This window comes from Ambystoma mexicanum, chromosome 7p, assembly GCF_040938575.1.
Source record: "Ambystoma mexicanum isolate Mex_15411 chromosome 7p, UKY_AmexF1_1, whole genome shotgun sequence".
Lineage (NCBI taxonomy): Eukaryota > Metazoa > Chordata > Amphibia > Caudata > Ambystomatidae > Ambystoma > Ambystoma mexicanum.
The window spans coordinates 775565865-775583414 of NC_090939.1; the positions used below are offsets into that span (position 1 = coordinate 775565865).

At 44.2% G+C, this 17550-nt stretch overlaps 1 protein-coding gene and 1 long non-coding RNA gene across 2 annotated transcripts in view; one reads left to right on the forward strand and one right to left on the reverse strand.

Annotated features, from left to right (window-relative positions):
- Positions 1 to 17550, forward strand: part of LOC138526310 (uncharacterized) — a 93188-nt gene that overhangs the window by 31202 nt on the left and 44436 nt on the right. The gene's annotated exons all lie outside the window — the stretch shown is intronic.
- Positions 15242 to 17550, reverse strand: part of ECRG4 (ECRG4 augurin precursor) — a 48246-nt gene continuing 45937 nt past the window's right edge. The window contains exon 4 of the mRNA XM_069636901.1: positions 15242 to 15653. Within this exon, the coding sequence (XP_069493002.1) occupies positions 15495 to 15653 (159 nt within the window). The 3' untranslated portion in view covers positions 15242 to 15494. The remainder of the gene's footprint in view (positions 15654 to 17550) is intronic.

Consider the following 17550-nt stretch of genomic DNA (forward strand, 5'->3'; position numbering starts at 1 on the left):
ATGACCTGTAAAACCATAATTTCTCTCTTGAAATGGAAGTAGCTATATTAGTTTTAATAAGTAGTATATTTCAACGAGAAAGTTGCAAATTACTATCTAATTTAGTGAGCATACAGTTGAAGGTATGCGATGAAATAACAATTTACGAGTCTATATCTCAGAAACAGTTAGATATCAAAATATTCCTTATATGAACTTTTATATTCCTTTGATCATCTTTAACAAAAACCCTACTTAGCTAATTTTTAATAGAACCACTCTAAAAGCAGTTACAGCTCAAAAACGAAATTGGTATCCGTAAAAGCAGCCATCTTGGATTAATTACATCACACAGACCCTCTGGCACAAATTCAGACAAAACACCTGGCAGTACATGATTGTATGCTTCATTATCAATGCAACCACAGCAGCATCCCTTCCCTTCATTCAGTCAGATTGAGGCTGAGAATAATCAGTTGGCAGCCAGAGGAGAGATTGAATGAATTGTTCTTCGAAGTTAGAGTGCAATGCAAACCCCTGTACAGTCTGTGAGCATTTGCCAGAGCCCAATAAGCATACATCAGATTATTTCCAGTTGTATCGATTTGTGTTTTACTAATTGCTCCTAAAGCCCATTTGTCACCGAAGGTCACCCATCTTTCTGCATTTGCTGCATGTCTGTCCACTTGCCCCTCTTAATTTACTGTTTTGTCACAATCTGCAGCTGTGGCACACCTTGTTCCATACATTATTCATTGGTTTGCTGACATATACTTTGCTAATCGCGTGCCACCCAGTTCCAGTGTCGTAATCCACCCTGTGCCTCTATGTGAGAGATTGCGATTGGGACAAAGTGAAGGTCAGTGATTTTTGGAGGTGAACACCAGAGTAATACCATTGTAGTACAAAACTGGATTCGTTTTTCTTTTGCCAGATACAGTGGTTGACATTTACTATCCTGTGTGTTTACTTATTGACTAATCCTTGTAAGTGTATGTGTTGCATTTTCTTTATGGACATTTCACATGTCACGTTTCAGAGTTTTCCTATTCCTTCCTTATTAGAATTGGGTGGAACAACCTTTCACCAATCCACTTACCAGGCCCTCGAAGGCTGGAAGTTGTACAGCTATCATGGGCTAATGCAGCTCCTCTCCTTTTACACCTTGAGTGACATCTCGAGCGCCTGCTCAACACCACTTAGGATAAATGGAAGTCTATATAACTGCTCTGAACCAGGTAGTCAACCAGTCACAGTGAGCTAAATGTCTTCCGTGGTTGGGGCTAAACCAAACCTCTACATTCTGCACATTTACAATATATTGCAAATGGGTGTATGCACCTTTTACAATTGGCATGTGGAAGCACCAAGGCGGTGTCTTGGTGTCATCACTTGTATGTGAATTGCCCTGTTAATATAATTAACGGAATAAATTGACTTACTCATATGGTGCAGGGAAAACCAAACCGGGTTCTAGCTACCCTTTAATAGTATACATTGAAAAAACAACTGCCTGTGGTTTGTATTTCCCGCACTCTACCACAAGCAATAAGCTCGTCAAAACAAGTTTACAACCACCATTCGTTATTAGTACGAGACATGTAAAAGTACAATTAATACTTAATTCAATCTTTGTAAAAAAAAATTATTAAACAGCAATTTTAATAATTCTCATGAAATTGTAATTCTATTCTTCACTATAAATAAACTCCGATTATTTAATCCGTTTCTTTTTTTTTTTTTTTTAAAACTATATTCAAATGATGTCACTCCACGTCTCTGTGATGATTTGTTTGGCGTAAAGTCACCACATTTGGTAATAATCATTTCAAAATGTTCAGCAATCAAAATTGGTTAGATGTTCAAACTTCGACCCATTTACACTTAATGTCCATAGCTTAAATACCGTGGCCAAATTTGGTAAAGCATTACACTGTCAAAGATCTCAGCGCTCCACCAGCAGACACCCATTGCCTTGCGATTTACCACTAAAGTGTGCATCCTAGCTCCTCCTTGCCTGCCACAAATTTCAGCAGCGTCTACCCCCTGTAGTTTTAGTGAAATGACAATTCCTAATGGACACAATCATGCTCAAAAGAACTGTGATTTAAAATGACTACAGCAACACAATCCTTGCGTTAATTGGTATACCGTCGCTAGCACGTTCGGCTCCCCCTTACTTATTGTCAAGTGTTTTGTGCCTTCTTGCACAATGTGCCTGCTTCCATCCTGACATCCGGACTCTTGGAAAACATAGTAGCTGCCATTACTCTGGCAGCTCCTTACTTGGATTGTCTTGTAGTCATTTAGGAAAAAGCAGCTCTGGTCCCCCAAAACACTACCCCCAAAAGACCTTATGACTATCCCATTGATCTTATACCTGGTATAAGCCTTCCACATGGAAAATATATCATTTGACTGGTCCAGAGAAAGAAGTCTACAACAGTATCTTCTTGGCTCCTTAAAGGAAGAATTGATCTGGCTACACATGTCCTTGCAGATCCCCTTTTTTCATACAGAAAAGAGACCACCTGTAGCCTTTTCTGAGCTGTCGTGACCCAAATGCCATAAAGGTTCAGAACCATTAACCCTTGCTCTTCCTCATCCCCTTTTAGAACAGCTACATAGCATTACATGTGCAACAAACGGCATCAGATAATATTATCCCCACCAATAACATTGCCATATATATATGGTCGTGGGGTAAGGCCATAGGCGATATTATTAGTGGGGGGATAATTTATGGGGTTATTGGGAGCAGGGGTTGTGGGGGTGTGACCCACTCCATTAAAAACATTATGGGGGCTTCAGGGGTGTCCCCTGCAGGTTCCATGGCTTAATATCGCCTCAAAAACATGGCGATATTCTTGTATGGCGATATTTTTGTGGGGATATTAACACATGGAACATGTGTTAATATGAAGGTTTTTATCTGACAAGAGTGTAGAAGCCCTAACCTTTTTGATTTTTATTAACCATAAAATGATGTAGTCATCTCAGAAAGGGTGGTCTGATAACCAGACCTCCTTTCATGAAACTTCAAGCTAAAAACATAGTGTACACAGGTCTCTTGACCGAGCTGCAGCATCTGCTCTCCAGTGGCACAGTGAAGGTTCAAAAGGGACGCGCCCTTTCAACATCTGCTGGAACACAAGGCTCCTGCAGGCAGAGGATGCATTAAATCATCTTCATCTGATCCAAAATGCAATACAAATTATGATAAACTAGCGCCTGGTTGTGGGGTAATCTTGTCATATAAGCCATACCATGGTTTTTGGTATGGAGGCTGATATTTCAGGTAAATGTTAGATCCACATCTAATTGGAATCCTATCAGTGTTGGGTCAAACGGCCGCGAGAGGCTGTGTGGTTTCTAGGCAGCCTGATTGTCTTCATTCTGTCGGGGGGTTTCTCCCGGGGTCGGCTGGGCCTTCTGCGGACCTCCGGGCTGGGAGGCCCCAACTCCTCCCGCGTATCCCAAAAATGAGTATGAGACACACACAAGAAGCAAGGTGTTACTGCTGTTTATTGTATAACGGCAGGGATGGGTCTAGGATCGTACGCGTCCATCCAGACTCTCGAAATTTGTGGGGCTCGCAGGCCCCTTTTTGCCTCAGTATGACACGCTACTTGCGTCACCTGGGAAAGTTAGCAAAAAACCTATCGCCACTCTGGATTGGTCCCTCGAGTGGTAGGGTTAGTATAGCATACGTATAGAGAACGCTGTTAGTGGTTAAGGGTCAGTCAGGGGGTATACTTGGGTTGTCCCTTCTATTAGATACTTGAAAATTGTTACACAAAGACCCCTAATGATTGGCTAATGTTAGTGGCGTCAGTGATGAGTGCCCCATGTTCTGATTGGTCGACTCGCGAGCCCCCCAGCCTGGGACCATCGTTGTTCCCAGCTCGCGGTGTACCTGTCATTTGCAACAATATGTAACTATGTTTTTGTGCAGACAATGCGTGGATTTGCTCATATGCCCGAGGGCAGACCATTCCCATCGCTGTAGGTGTCCATTGGGTCATTTCATTGTTGCAGCCTGTGTCTCAAACGTGGGACCCAGGCGACTTCTCCCTCCTGGGTCTGGCACCCTGTCAGGTTTGGCTTGGTCACGTGAGGAGAGACCGTGGTTGAGGCAGAATTCTGCACATTTAAGTTGTACTTTCCACTGTGTGTCTGGCTTAGCTTGCAGGTGCGACCTTGGCGTCGGCTGGTGGCATGCGAGTTGCAACATCGCTCCCTTGGCTGTCAGTTCTCGCTGGGCGGGTTCTGCAGGGTCAGCAATTGTACTCTTGCTCGTTCAATGTTCGTGGAGGCTCTTGCTTGCGGCCTACTTGGGCCTGGTGCATAGGTGGGGATGTTTAATGCACGGCACTTTAAGTTGCGGTATCACATTGCTTCATAGGGGGGACCATGTCTACGTTGTATTTTCATCACAATGCAAGGGTTAGGAGAAGCGTCAGCAAGCATTTAGATGAGTGTTTTGTGCGTTGTGCGTTTCTGCATTTTCGAAAAACCTATGTGAAAAATAATAAAGGTGCGCGTCAGTGGGTGTGTCGGTCACCTACGTCATAGCACTGAGTATGTTCTTCGTGTGGATTGGTGTGGGGGTGTACAGTGTGCATGGTTGCATGGGTGTTCTGACAGTTGGCTAGGTCGTCATGGCATCTCTAACGATGTGTTTATTTACTGTTGAAGGGTTTAGTCGAGTTCATCCATGCCACAGGTGTCGGCTTGAGCAGGGCAGGCTGGTGGGCAGGCTGATGGGCACATCCGTATGTTCCTGTACCAGGGTATTTGGTCGTCTGGTAGATAGGCGAATTCATCTCGTGGCGGGTGTCTGGGTCGCGATCCTCTAGGCCAGGGGTGCGAGGAGATTGGGGGGAGTCTTTTCTCCCATTCTCCCACTTCAGTCCCCCCTCTGGTCGACTTGTCGACCACAAACATATCCTTTTCCTTATCTCCTCTTACTCTCCATATTTTAGTTACTCCTCCCAGGTGTCCATAGTGGTTTACATGGTTCTCAAATGACCAATACATATACACACAACTTCCTCCCGGTGTGCAGTATACCCATTTCCCGATGTAGCTCCTCAGGTTTCTTGGGTTTTCGAGCTTCACGGATGGCGGGTCCAGATGGTTGGTGATGATCTGTTTGCGCAGTTTTTCTCTTTCCTTTATTATTGTGTCTGTGTGCTGGTCATCACCAGTTGGCATCAAGGGGTGCATACCAACCATTTTGATCATTTCGTCTGTAGTGCGTGCTTTCCGGGCTTTCCAGAACCTTATTATAATCAATGCAGCCCCAGCTAGTATTATACATCCAACTATAATCTTCAGCCCGTCCGCCAGCCATGATGGCATCCATGACCATAACAATGCAAACCAGCTGTCATCCTTCTTCACTCCTTTACTTTCTTCCATCATTTTGGTGTGCATCTGAGCCAGTTGTGATACTGCTTCAGTGAGTGTACCATTGTCGGCATCGTTAGCAGGAATAAATGTGCAGCATGATTGTCCTATCTTTGCGCAAACTCCTCCCTCCATTGCTGGAAGGAGATCTAATACATATCTGTTCTGTAGTGCTACCATCCTCACCGCTCGTAGTTCCTCGTTTATTGCATTGAATCGGTTTACTGTTGAATTAATTGTCATCATCAGCTCCCATCGGGTTATCTGCAGCCATTTAGCGTTTGCATACGCTTGCAGTCCAGGGTGTATTATTGACGAGAAAAAAATTGCTGCTCGGCTGAATAATCTGTGTTCTGGTGGGATTGAAGTGAGTGCTGTTTCCGACCTTCCCCATAGGTAATTTCCTGTCAGAGGTTCTCCTTGTCTCTTTTTCCTGTTCAGGACATTATTGTTGTTGTTGTCGTTGTCTGACCCCCTCTGAGATTGTACCGATCTCTTCTTCCTCCTGTTTCCTTCATCCATTTTGGGGAAGTTCGCCATGTTCACATGTTTTTGGGGCACCACTAGTGATGGTACATTAATGTGTAGCATTGTGCATATACCATTCCACAGCGGGGGCAGGGTGTGGTATGCCTTATTTCCGCAGGCCCAGTAGTGGTCCATTAACACTGCTGTTCCTGCTCCCCCCTCTGGTAACTCTAACATGCTTGCACAGTTGGTGTTGTATCCCACGTCCACATCTCCTCTGTGTTGGTAGCATAGCTTAGGTGCAGTCAGCGGCAGTATGCTCTTTGGGTCTTCATCCTTCTCCATCCATGTCAGCATGGGTACGTACTTGCCCCATATCGTCCAACATCTGTTGTTGTGTTCATCTATGGTGGTAATATTTTCTCTTGTCACCATGTTGCTGCCAACCACTCCTATGTCCAATCTATTGTTCATGTATAATTTCCCGGTTATTGTTACCAGTGGTCTTTCCCAACAGCCTTGTGTACCAGGAACTTCAGTGGCATACCAGTCACATAGTAGGTATTGTAGTGTTACTTTCTTCGTTTCTCCCTTTTCAGGACCACTTGTCATGTATCTGAACGCTTCAGCATGCAAACTGCTCTTGTGGTAACTCAAATATGACTTGAGGAAGTTGTTTTCGTATGGATATGTGTCTCGCGTTTTCCACACTAGTCTCACCACTGTTCCTTGGAATCGCCCTCTCGTTTGGAATAGTGCCAGGTATATTATACATCGTGCCGTCTTCTCTTCTATTTCTGTGGCAACGAATGTTCGAGAAGCGCTCATAGCGTATGGGATCAATGAGCAGACATAGCAGCTGTCTTCTGTTGTCTGCTTACCTATTTGGGTCATGTGCTGGTACCACATGTTGTTCGAGATGTGTGCGGAATCTGTTATGTAATTATCAATACCTTTATTATCTGAGTATGTGCTGCGTTTAACTCTGCTTCCCTTATGTGGAGGGTTGCTAATACCACCTGACGTAACACCTGTTGCAGCCGTGGGTGGGGGTACGTTAGGTTTGGGTGCAGCCATAATATTGATAGCATAACTTTTCTGCCAGACAGAGGCAGCCAAAAAACCAGTGATCACCAAAACCCCTATCATTTTTATCACAAAAGCTAGTCTCACCGGCATTTGCTCTTACCTTGCTGCAGTCCGGCAGCTTATTCTTGCGATGTTAAAGTTGCCCGCCTGAAAATTCTCAATACGCTTGTTATTATGGTTAGCTGTCATTATCAAGCCCTCCCTATCAGGTAATTGTTCAGTGCACAGGCGAAGAGCTGTTCCCACGCCAATCTAAGCGATCTATCTCTCAGAGCAGGTAAGTGCTGGTGAAGATGGGGCATTGATTGTTCTATGGCCAAGATAAATGCGGTGTAGTAAACACGTACCCTCCTTCTTTTTAGGTACTTTGTCCTTTTTATGTAATATACAAATTGGTGTGATAGAGCTTCTGGGTAGTTATCGTCTGTGGGTAACATCTACTCCTGGGCAATGTACGCTGTTAGTTACCTACTTTCTTAACAATACAATTACACACGGTACCTGCATGTGCGAGAAAGAAAAAGAAAACATACATGTGTTTACATGTGTATGTGTGCAAAACAATGTCCTTCAATTGGGTGGTGGCTGTAGTGGGCAGGGCGATCGTGGGCAGGGGGTTTGGGGCGCTCGTAGGCAGAGGGTTTGGGGCTCAACTGGCAGAAGTCTGTTTACTCTTTGATCTTGTGACCATGGGATGGGCAGTGTGCAAATCACCAGTGTCTATTTTAGTACTTGTCTCTGGGGACTCTGGGGATGATAAGGTATAGTGACACTAAGGTCGTCAGCTGTGGTAGACGTCTCCTTCTCCGTAGGTGATGCTGTCTCTGTTCTTCCAATGGCCCTGTCGGTAACGCTAGGGCGGGTCTGGAGTTTGCAGATCTTCACGTCGTGTAGGTGATACCAAGCACGCTTATCCTGCAACTTCACCGCTCTCGTAGATACCTCCTCTACCAAGTGGGGACCATTGAAGCGTGGGCTGTTCCACCTTCTATTGAAGTTGCGGAGTAGCATGTGGTCACCTTTAGCAATTTTGCACAGTCTTTCCTTTCCCAATTCTTTGTCGGCGTCTTCTTGTTGGTAACTCTTAGACCCGCCCCGCGTGCGCTGGAGCTGTTGAGACACAAACGCTACACTAGTAATCAAAGAAGACACATATTGGTACATTTCATCACCAAGAACAGTTGCAGTGTTTTCATAGTCTGTGAATGTTCTTGATGTTGGCGTTGGAGGAAGGCGCATTTGATGTCCGGTCACCACCTCGTGAGGAGTGAGGTGGTGGTCAGACCCTGGTCTGTTCCTTAGCTCACATAGAGCTAGCGGAAGGCAATACAACCAACTCTTCTTTGTTGTTTGCTGTATCTTTGCGATTGCCTCCTTCAATAGGCCATTCAGGAGCTCACATACATCGTTGGCCTGCGGGTGATATGCACACGCAAATTTATGCTTGATGTTCAGTAAGGACGTGATGTGCTGAAACATTTCATTAGCGAAGTGCTGGCCGTTATCTGACCGCAGTACTTCGCACACTCCACACCTGGGGAAAACCTCCCTCACTAGAAATTTAGCTGCTCTGAAAGCATCTGCATGTGAGCAGGGTCCTGCCTCAATCCACCTGGAGAATGGGCATACTACTACAATCGTATACCTATTTCCTTGACATACATTGATCATATAAACGTAATCAATATGAATGTGCAGGAAGGGTCCCTCTGGCCGGGGTATAGTACCTTTTATCACTTGCAGCGTGTGACCGGCCGTAAACTGTTGACATGTAAGGCAATTGCTGATAAAATTTGTTACATGAGAATTTAACTCAGGGCAGAACCAATCTTCCCTAATTCGTGCTGCAATAACTTCCTTCCCTGTATGAGCTGGGTGATGGAGCTGGCTCAGGGCGGTGTCCAATAGTGCCAACGGCATAACCATTTTTCCAGTGTTACCCTGACGCCGTAGTGCGTCAGTTGGTGACATTGTACATCCTCTTTTTACCCATATCTCCTTTTCTGCCATTGGTGCGGCCGCATGTAATTCCATTATCTGCGTGGCTGGGAGATGGGTGTACCCTTCTTTCATCAACATCTCTTTAGCTATCCCCTCCCTCTCCCTCTCTCTGACTCTGGGGGGTTCCATATTTCACCAAAATACGCAGCATACTTGGCATGTGCGTCTGCTGCTTCATTCCCTTTTGAGATATGATCTTCTCCATTAGTGTGTGCGGGACATTTAACCAAAGCTAGTTCCTGGGGATTATTTATTACTTCAATTAATTCAGCTAACAAGAGAGCATGTTGCACTGGGGTGCCGTCAGCTCTCCTAAACCCCCTTCTCCGCCATTTTGTCAATCCGGAGTGGACAGTTGACGTGACATATGCGCTATCAGAATATATAGTAACTCTTTTGTCAAAGCTTTCCTTCAACGCCAAGATCAGTGCAACCAATTCTGCTGCTTGAGCAGAATAATGCTGTGTTAACTGTACACATTTCACCGGGACACACACCAATTCTTCTGTCATTTTTACAACTGCTGCCCCCGTTCTCCCTATCCCATCACTCTGGTCTATTGTCGATGACCCATCAATGAACAAGAGCTCTCCTCCATTTAGCGCATCCTCCTCGACTTTTCTAGTACATGAGTACATTTCAGTAGTCTGGGTACAATCATGAGCATAGTCACCTTCTTCAATAACTTCCGCTATAAACCTTGCAGGATTAACTGTACTGCATCTAACAATAGATAGTTCTGGTCTAGATAATATAATCTCATAACCTGACGCTCTCTCTGCGTGGTTAGTGTGGACTTAGGCTTATTTAATATTGCAAATAGAGCATGCTCCACAAATAGTGTGGTCGGGCACCCCATTGTAATAGATGATGATTTCTCTACCGCAAAGGCAGCTGCGGCAAGGCCTTGTTCACAAGGGAAGTGACCTAACATAACAGGGTCCAAGTGACCGCTGTAAAATGCTATTGGCTTGTATCCCATGCTTGTTTTTTGAGCCAACACTGCTTTCATTACTGCTGAGTCGCAATGTGAAAAGGTAAAGAACTGTCGTTCATAGTCTGGGGTGGCCAGTACCGGAGCAGTTGATATTGCGTGTTTCAATTCGTCAAATGCTTCCTTCATTTCCATTGTCCACCCCAATTTTTTCTCCCCTTTGTTTGCTTCTCTCAATGCTTCAAGTAGGGGTCCTATGTATGAGCTGTAATCAAAAACCCATGCTCTGCAGTAGTTGCACAATCCCAGGAACTGCTGCAGCTCCCTCACTGTTTGTGGTAATGGCGTGTTTGATATAGCCTGTGCTCTTTGTGGTGCAATCTTTCTTCCGTGTTGGGATATCAGTTGACCAATGTATAATACCTGTTCCTGACAGTACTGTAACTTTTCTTTGTCTACCTTGTACCCCTTTTCAGCCAATATTGTCAGCATTTTCAGTGAGTCCTCCCTGCACTTTCTTCGCTTGTGCTGCAAATTATTATGTCGTCAACATATTGCAACACCGTACTTTCCAATTCAATGTTTCCCAAGTCCATCTGTATTACTCTGTTGAAAATTGAGGGTGACTCGTAGTACCCTTGTGGTAATCTGGTGTGTTTCCATTTTGTGTTTCTGTACGTGAAGCTCGTCAGATCTTGTGAATCTGGATGCAGGGGTATTGAGAAGAAGGCATTCTTGAGGTCAATCACTGTAAATCGTGAGGCCTCTGCTGGAATTCCACATAATATGGTGGCCGGGTTTGCTGCTATGGGGTATTCTGCTTCTACAATGTTGTTCAAGGGCCTGAGGTCCTGGATGAAACGCCAAGACCCTCCTTTAGCTTTGCGCACTGGATACACAGCCGTGTTACATGGTGATTCTGATGGTACCAGTATGCCATTATTTATAAGGGCTGTTATTGTTTCATATATGCCCTCATCTGCCTCTTTTGATAGTGGGTATTGCTTCACTCTAGGGAGTATTGCACCCTTTTTCAGTTTTATTCTTACTCTCCCGATACTCTTTATGCAACCCACGTCATAGGGACTTGTGGTCCACAGTGATGTTGGAACTTTTGCCATATCTTCCTCGAAAAAGGAAACTGGGGTAGATGCGGGTGCTTCAAGTGCCATTGAAATTTTCTGTGCCACTTGCTTGTATGTCACTCTTAGCCATATATCTACACTCATAAATACAATTTCACCCTCTTCCTTGTCTTCTGAAAAGAGCTCCTCATCTGACACCTGGGTGAGCCTGCATCCTTAAGCCAGCGCTATCACTGCCCTCCATGCTCTTCCTTCCCGGTCTTGGGCATGTACTGCGATGTAATCAGCAGTCGCTATAATGCTCCCGATGCTCACTGAAATCACCTTTCCTTCTGGTTCATTGGCTGGCGTTTCAGGTCTGAACAGATAGGCTGCTGGGCTCCTCCAGATCTTCCCTTCTATTCCTGGCATCCATGCGAATGCCATGTCTGTTCCGTACTGGAACAGTTCGCCATCTACTGGCTCAGCCCTAGTCACTGTCTGCCCACAGTATACTTGCATAATTTTCCGTGCAGTGAGCATGTTTATTCCAGGTGTCGAACAAATTATGCCGTCCTCCGTGAAGGAGATTGTCATATTCAACCTGCTCATTATGTCTCTCCCAAGTATGTTTACTGGCGAGTCCCTTGAATATAAAAGCGGGACGGACATGTCATAGTCCCCTATAGATAAGGGGATGTTATCAGTAAAGGGAACCAACCCCCTAGCCCCAGAGAATCCTTGGGTGTTCATGGCCTCACCTGACATCTTAAATGTACCTTCCCTTATGCAAGACCGGGTTGCCCCAGTGTCAACAAGGAATGATAACTTTTTGTCACCTATCGTTACCTCTATGCGTGGTTCCTCTGCACTATTAGGTGTTACCGACAGGATGGGACACACCAAGGTCATCTGTGGGCTGTCCTATTGTGGGTATAATGATTGGCCACTTCCTGTGTAAGGGTTGTGTCCCAGGACAGTCACCCTTCCCAGTTGTGTTTGCTGTGGCTGTGTATTGGTGAAGGTTACCTTATGGTCCTAAATTTGAGTGGGCTGCTGTACTTGTTGCACTTGGTGTTGTTGTGATATCGCTACCTGTTGCTGCGGTTGTGAATATGTCTGTGGCTGTTGTTGCGTTACTAGCTGTTGCTGTGTACTGCCCTGTTGCAGTGCCTGTTATTGTTGGTGATCTTGCTGTTCCCTCGTAGGCCCTTGTTGTCTGTTTTCCCCATGCTGATGTGCCGGGTCTCATTCTACATGTGCGTGACATGTGTCCTAACAATCCACAGATCCAACATACAGGTGGTTCTCTGGTCTGCCATGGGAAACTTCCTGAATTGTCCTGGTATACTGGTTGCCCAGTGGGGTAGAAGCTTCTAAATCCTCCCCCCTGCTGTTGTGTGTTATAGCCGTATCCCCTCCCCCTCATCATTCCTCCCCTTCCCCTGTTGTAATTATAATATCCAACTCCTGGTGTTGAGTATCCTCCTCCCATGCTAGTCGTGTATGGTGGGGTTGGTGGCAGCTGTTGTGCTATAATCTGTGGTGATTGTATTTGGGAGGGATCTTGTGCGGCCACTACTTGCGTGGGGTTTGGTGTCATTGTTGTAGGTGTAGTATTAGTGCACCTTCCATCGTGTACTTGGTAAGTTTTTCCTGCACTAATTTAGCCTCTTCCGCTTTCCTATCTTCTTCCTTTTGTTTCATCTTTTCTTGCCATGTCCTACAATGATGTACTATCGTCAGTTGTATTTCCGGCCAAGCCTTTGCTTCCATCCCCACTATTTTCTTCAATTGCTTCTGCACTGCCTCCGGGAGCCCTTGTATTAGTATATGATAAAATATTGCTGGTGTCTTGTCCCATTGCTCTCTAGTTTCCATACGCCACTTCTCTTGAATTTCCTGGATATAATCAACAGGATCTTCGTTCTCACGCATCTTGCGTGATGTAATTGCTCCTATGTCTGAGGTGTCTGGGTACTGTACCCTCAGTGCTTGCCATAATGCATGTCTGCAGTTTGCGAATGGCGCCCCGTCGTGTGATGTGTTTGTTATTGTGACCCCGGGGAAGCCCGCTCTCTTCCAGATGTCATCTGCTGCATCCCCCAATATTGATATTAGTAGGCCCTTCACGTCTCCCACTGCCAGTTCCTGTCCTGCGGTGTGTTTTTCCATCTCATATATCCATTTCCCCGCACCTCCACTTAGTGATGGGAGCCTGCACTTTATATTTTCCTTGTCTGTATGCTTCCAAGGGACGTATTGTGGTCTAACCCCTCCTCTCTCCAAAAGTGGCATTAGGTTGTGTCCTATCTGACCCCCCGGGTTCCCCAGAGTCGAATCCGTATACCCCTCCTCTTCTTCCGTGTCGTCTACATCGTCTGTTATGTTCATATTTCCCCTGCTTGTAGATGTTTCCCCTCCATCTTTTCCCCTTCTTTTATCATTTCCTGTATTTGATGTGGGCGTGTGTACTCGTTCTTCCTGCCTGCGTCCTGGGAGATCTCTAAGCCTGCCAGCGTAGGGTGTGTGTTCGTGAGGGGCGTGTGCAGGTGTAGGTGGGCATGTTGCACGTGATGAGTGCGGGGTGGTGGAGCATGTTGGACGGGATGATGAGGATGTAGCTGCACGTGTGTGCCTTCCCGCCATTCCTTGCTCTTCCCCCTCACTTCCCCCCAGTTCTTCCTTCCTTCTGCAGGCCCATGGTGATTCCCTGTTAGTCCGGGTGATATATAATTTATCTAAGCTTTCCCTTTCCCTATTTCTTCCCTCTCTCTCCATTCCTTCTTCTTCCTCGCTGCAAAACTCATCCAGGAGTGACAACCCCCAATCCGTCTTTTTCCCCCTAATCGTCACTGTTTTTAAATCTATTAAATCCGTTCCTCCCGTTTCCTCTTTACCATCTGGCAGCCAAAGTGGAGAAAAGCGTCTCATCATCTAATGGTGTTCTTTGGATATACAGTCACTATGTCGTTCATGAAAGCTCAAGCGCTCCTGGATTCCCCAAGAACTAGTACCCTGAAAGAACGTCAACAATTCATGGGCTTTTCAAATTTTTACTAACGGTTCATCCCTTGTTTCTTTGCTTTAATGGGTCCCCTCACTAGAAGTCTTTTTACCACTCAAACAAACCTTTGTGTTTGATCCAGTTCTGTCCTACTATGACAGGTGGGGTAAAATATAATATAACACATCCCTTGAAATTGAGTGTAATAAATGTAGTTAACAGGCAGGTGAGATGAAAAAATATATTGTCTACTGCAATATACTACTGAAATTGATCTAGCAATAATTTAAATAATGCGCACCACAATGTACTTTATTATGCATACCCTCCGTGCTACGGCACATGTCCATTTATGTGAATATGTTTTGGTGTTAGTTTGAATTAAACTTTATTTTGATAATTTCACGTCTCACGGTGATCTCCTTTGGGCTAGCAGCCATCTAGCTCCGCTGCCACCATTTGGTGACCTCCTCTTGCGTCCATGACTAGGGTAGCCTTTGACCCTCTCCCCCCTTTTTGATTATCATTCTGCTGGAGCCAGCTACAGAAGAGGGACCGAATGCCGGTTGGCGAGCAGAGTTGTTTGACCCCCAACGCATCCTCTTTTCTGTATAAATTAAACTTGTTATCCTTGCAAGATAAAGACTCTTGGCCTTAAATCTTCAGAGGGGTGAACTTTAATCTGGTGTGAGCATGATTAGGGGTACCCATATACTCAAGGGGTACCCCTGTATGTTGGGCTACCTTTCATTAGCAATAGAATTTTAGGCAAAGAATGCACATTGGTTTCGTTTTACCTATTGGGTGGCGCGAGCCGGCATATGACATATATAAATGAGTAATGATATAATTGAGTAATGGATTCTGGTTGGCTCTTTACTACAGCAACCCAAATTCCTTGCTTTAACATCTTCCTTCTTAAGAAGGATTTAACCTTCCACACCTGAACAGATCTGCCTTACCAATGATTTCTGAGGCATGAAAGCCTACTTGAAGGATAACATTCCTGAACAATGTGTCTGAATGCAGCTGGAAGCCAGAGTGTGCCCCTCGCAACTCCTTTTAATCAACAAATATCTATCTATCTATCTATCTATCTATCTATCTATCTATCTATCTATCTATCTATCTATCTATCTATCTATCTATCTATCTATCTGTCTGTCTGTCTGTCTGTCTGTCTGTCTGTCTGTCTGTCTGTCTGTCTATCTATCTATCTATCTATCTATCTATCTATCTATATATTAGGAAAGAAAACATATGATTTGTATTGTTTTCAGCCAGAACCATGTTTTTATCAAAATTGTTTTATTCTGTACTCAAAATAACGCCATTAGAGTGTAAAACCATGAGAGAGTATACAAGAAGTGCAGATAGTCTTTATGCAGTCGGATACTTAGTTTGGTAGCCTTTTTCAAATGTTACTTTTGTTGCAAATGGTTTTATTAAAAAGAGCAGTATACATAAAGAAAATGTTATTGATGCAATGTCGACAATGCAAGAATATATGTTGTCGCTCCCTATAATGAGATTCTTAAACTTAATAATCATCATAGTTGACACTTGCTCCGTGCCTAAAAGTATGTGGATTTCGTGGTCCTAAAGCAGCATCCTCGTCATAGTGATGCTGGTATCCCCCATAATAATCACTGCCACCACGGCCCATGTTCTTCCAGTAGGACATATCATCTTCATATTTCTGCAATAAAAATAGAATGTGTTAATTAACATTGGTAATTTGTTTTACTTCCATTTAAATCATTATCAATGATGCAATACAAAATGCTCTTTTATATCTTAAAGAATTATAATTGAATACCATGTTTAGCACAGCACCACATGTAGAATTACATATAGTTGGATTACATATAGTTGGTGCATCCTTGCAGCATAAGAGCATTCATGGTAGTTGGGAGAGGCCCTTTTTAGCTTTTTTTCTCTCCAATGGTTGCCGATCTTCTAAGGACAGGAAGCCTATGGAAAGTATATCAAATAGCAAGGAAACAAGCAAAACAAACTCTACCTTTTTCCTACATGTTAAGAGTGTGTGGCTGACATACAGTTGGTATTCAAAGTATTAATGCTGCAACCCTCATCCCGAGCATTCCGTCTGTTCCCGGAGCCCATTAGACAATGGATGCATTCAAAACTACTGTCATGGGTCGCACAAATACTTCTAAAAGTCCAGCCCTATCCCAGGCATCCAGTTCTGGATGTTAGTAGGGCACATTAAGATTCGATCCAAGTTGATACCATTGCTTTTCATTCAGCCTAATGGCAAGCTCGGTGTAGTTGGTTGTGGTGCCCCGCAGTGGATAATCTATTATGGAGGATAGTGTCTCCATTTTGGAGCTGGGCCACCAATGCCCATAGAAGATTTCAGTCTGTTGAGGAGGCTTTGGTGGTGTCAAAAGTGGGCATAGGCATAGGAGGATAAGTATGCCACGAGTTTTGTTATTCATAGTCTGGGGAGTTATTCTTTAAAGAACAAGAGGACTAACTCTGGTCCCTTGGAAACCCTGAATCTAGATTCACGCTTGTGAAGCAGCTTGCTTCGGTCAATGTACACACGGAGTTGAATGGTGGCCATCTCGTCCATGATTTTGCAAATGAACAGGGTATTGTTAATATGCAACATCACTGAGGTTGACTCTACCCTTCTTCAGAAAAGAGGTGATAGTGGTTTCTTTCAAACAATTTTGGTTACCACCCTGGCAGTGGGAGGAGTTGATGAATTTGGCAAGAATGGTTCAACAAAGGAAATATTGTCCTTGATGGTGACAGTAGGGCAAGGAGACACTTGCTCAGACGAAGCATTCACCTTTAACAATGTTTTACAAATTTTGCAGGAAGCTCGTGTGAAAGCAAGGAAAGGAGAGTTGAGGAAATGGTAGAAGGGGCGAGTGAGCAGTAGAGCCTTGTTATTAATGTTTAGCTGGATAGGTTAACTTAAAATACTGTTATGACCAAGACTTAAGTTACACCCACGCCTTCCATATTTAAGTGTTCAAATTGGGGTGTGACAGTGAATTAAAGCATAATTATCAATCTGGCAAGTAAGACGTGTTGTGAATTATTTTTGGAGTGAAATAAAATGTTTAGAAATGTTTTTTGTAAAATGTTAATGTTTTTCTTTTCTCGCTTCGATTATGTTACTCTGGAGCAAGTTACAATGTCGCAGGCAACCATTTTTGGGGTGTAATTGGGCCTTGTTTGTGTCTCGGGTGCCGCTTACACATTTCTCATCAGTAGTAACCTACTCCTGTAACTTATGAGCACACTTAACTCGCAAATGTTGTAACTTTAATCAAAAATGGCTACTTGCTGCATCCTTTGTGAATTGGCATATCAGTATCCAGTGGTGGTGATTGTGGTGGAAGATTGCTCTGCATTTGCCATTAAACTGCTTCAAAAACTTTGGTTGTTTCAAGGCTCTGTTGAGAATAACATATCTCAGTATCAATCCATGGATTCAATTTAAAATCGCACTAGAATCCAAAGTGTGGTTAGAGCTCTAATGTATCGCAATTCAAGTACAGAAGCTGAAAAGCCACCACACTAACTTGGATCTACACTGACAAATGCTTGAGAATCGC